This window comes from Borostomias antarcticus (genome assembly GCF_949987555.1).
Source record: "Borostomias antarcticus genome assembly, chromosome: 17".
NCBI lineage: Eukaryota > Metazoa > Chordata > Actinopteri > Stomiiformes > Stomiidae > Borostomias > Borostomias antarcticus.
In genome coordinates this window covers 23,490,031-23,492,530 of record NC_140250.1, presented here as the reverse complement: position 1 = coordinate 23,492,530, position 2,500 = coordinate 23,490,031, and the positions used below count along the sequence as shown (strand labels likewise).

Below are 2,500 nucleotides of genomic sequence, written 5' to 3'. Positions count from 1 at the left end.
CTCTTGTTAGTAATTGGCTGCATGACCTAGATGGGCATGCTATGTCAGAGTAAGATGTGAGTAAGCCCCTCCCACTCAGGACCCAGGAGATGATGTCAGATGAGAGTTGCCCACGGGAGGTAGGTTGGCCTGGCAGCACGGTGGCCCTGATTGGAGAATGGTGGAGATCCAGGGTGTTCACATCCAGACCTGCGGGTTTCTCTGCTTAATCAGTACTGGGTTTCTCTGCTTAATCTCTATGGATCAAAATCACTTTCAAGCACAGTGTCAGTCTTCACTGTCAATTTAAGAATTCTCCCATTTTGCTGCCTAATTGGCCAGGGCGTCACATGAGAAAGAAATGTAAATCTCAATGTGATGTCCCTGCTTAAATCACGTTTAAAAACAATAATTGTATTTTTCACTAAATTCATTCATGTCTGAGCCCAGTCACCAGGCGTGAGTCTGTCTATGCTAGGAGGATGAGTATTATTGATAACCAGAGGGCAGATGGGACGGGGGGCCATGGATGTTAACATGCTGGTCTGGTCAGAATGAGGATGACCTTTGAACCTACATGGCATTAAACGTAGGTGCTGCTTGTTCGCGCAATGCATTTCATGTTAGTCACGACCCACAAACGTTTCGGCCATTGTCTTTTCCCACTCTTGCACCTTCTGTCTCTCATCGCAAATGTCCCTCCAGCGTCATCCATCCGTCTGCTGATTTCCAATCTCTACTAGTTCTCTCAAGTATAAATGTTGCTTCTTCGATCATTCCTTACTTCTGAGTCTCTGACCCCTCGTTCTCTCGTGGACTCATATCATGTCGGTCTTTCCAAGCGCTTGGCAGCTCTCAGACAGATCCAGCAGCCTAGTCTGTGTGAAATCAGCATGACCAGTCTGCATGTCTGTTAGTTCTGCACCAGTCTCTCTCTCTATCTCTCTCTCTCTCTCTCTCTCTCTCTCTCTCTCTTACAGGAATGGACACGCCCAGAACCTCCTTTAATGTCCTTTCTTTTCCTCTGTTTTCTCTTCTGAGCTGTCTTTTTCTCTCCCTGTGCTCTTCTCCTAGTCTCTCCTCAGCGTGTTACACTTAATCACTCAGGTGTTTCACGTTAAAAAAAAGTTCCCCCAAGAAGTAACATGATATCATGCATACATAACAGATTCTTACTTAACTGATACTTAGCTGACTGAACTACAGTATCAATGCTGCACAGTGCCCTACCATGTTCCTCACGGAATTCCCTGCTCTTATCTGCCATCTCTCTCTCTCTCTCTCTCTCTCTCTCTCTCTCTTTCCACCCATGCCGTCGAGGCAGGTTGAGGTAAGGTGAGGCACCTGATCGGATTGAACAATCAATCAGGGAGGGAACAGTTGTTAAAATCCCATGCCTGACGATCAATCAGGGCCTGTTAAAACCTCATGGCTCACAGATAGTCCCAGGCACCGCCAATAGATTTGGACGGCCATCACTCTTCTGCGTTCTGCCGCCTGGTAGCGGCGTCTGTGTGTAGTCACATGGTCGTTATGCTACAAACAGCTCCATATGGAGTGCTGGCCTTTGAAATGTGAACCCCTTCTATCTGCCTCTCACCAGTTAGCATCCATCCTTTCAAATGCAGGCCAAGCCAAGGACACGCTTTGTTCGGCCGCAAACATGAACAGCTGTAGACTTAAGCCTTGGTTACACTTTTTGATCTCCCACTGACTACCCTTCATCCTGTATAGGCTACTATTCCCTCTTGTCTATATTCTCAAGCGTAGCTCTCTTCCTCTCAATGCATCCGCTGCTCATTCTCTATCGGGTTCTAGAACCTTCTGCTCAGTATGAAATAGACCTGATGTGATTGAACTCAAGGCCCTCTTTTCCTCTCTCTTCCACTCAGGAGGAGCAGACCTGCCCCGATCTGCCTCCCCTCCCTCTGGGGATGTACCCCCAGCCTCCACCCAGATCCCTCCCCCCTCCCTCACCCTGCCCACCCCGATCACCTCCAACTCCCAGAGAAATGGACAGAGGCACCAGGGACCATTTCAGTCCCGGCCCAAGCCCAAACCCAAGCCCCAGGCTCAGCCCGAATCTGAACCCAAACCCAAGCCCAAACCTAAACCCAAGCCCCAGCCTCAGCCCAAGTCTCAACCCAAACCCAAGCCCAAACCTAAACCCAATCCCCAGCCTCAGCCCAAGTCTCAACCCAAACCCAAGCCCAAACCTAAACCCAAGCCCCAGCCTCAGCCCCAGTCTCAACCCAAACCCAAACCCAAACCTAAACCCCAGCCCCAGCCCCAGCCTCAGCCCCAATCTCAACCCAAACCCAAGCCCAAACCCAAGCCCAAACCTAAACCCCAGCCCAAGCCTCAGCCTCAGTCTCGATCCCAAATACAGCCCCAGCCCCAGACCCCAACTCAGCCTCAGACCCAGCCTAAGACGCCGATCCCAACTCAGCCTCAGACCCAGCCTCAGCCTCAGACCCAGACCCTGACCCGGACTCAGCCTTTGCTTCAGACTCAGCCCCAG

The 2,500-nt window shown here is 50.6% G+C and overlaps 1 protein-coding gene across 1 annotated transcript in view; it reads left to right on the top strand.

The window, feature by feature from the left end:
* Positions 1-2,500, top strand: part of abi3bpa (ABI family, member 3 (NESH) binding protein a) — a gene marked incomplete at both ends in the record, with an annotated part of 26,639 nt that overhangs the window by 10,848 nt on the left and 13,291 nt on the right. Inside the window, one exon of the mRNA XM_084452112.1 lies at positions 1,988-2,223. Within this exon, the coding sequence (XP_084308238.1) occupies positions 1,988-2,223 (236 nt within the window). The remainder of the gene's footprint in view (positions 1-1,987; positions 2,224-2,500) is intronic.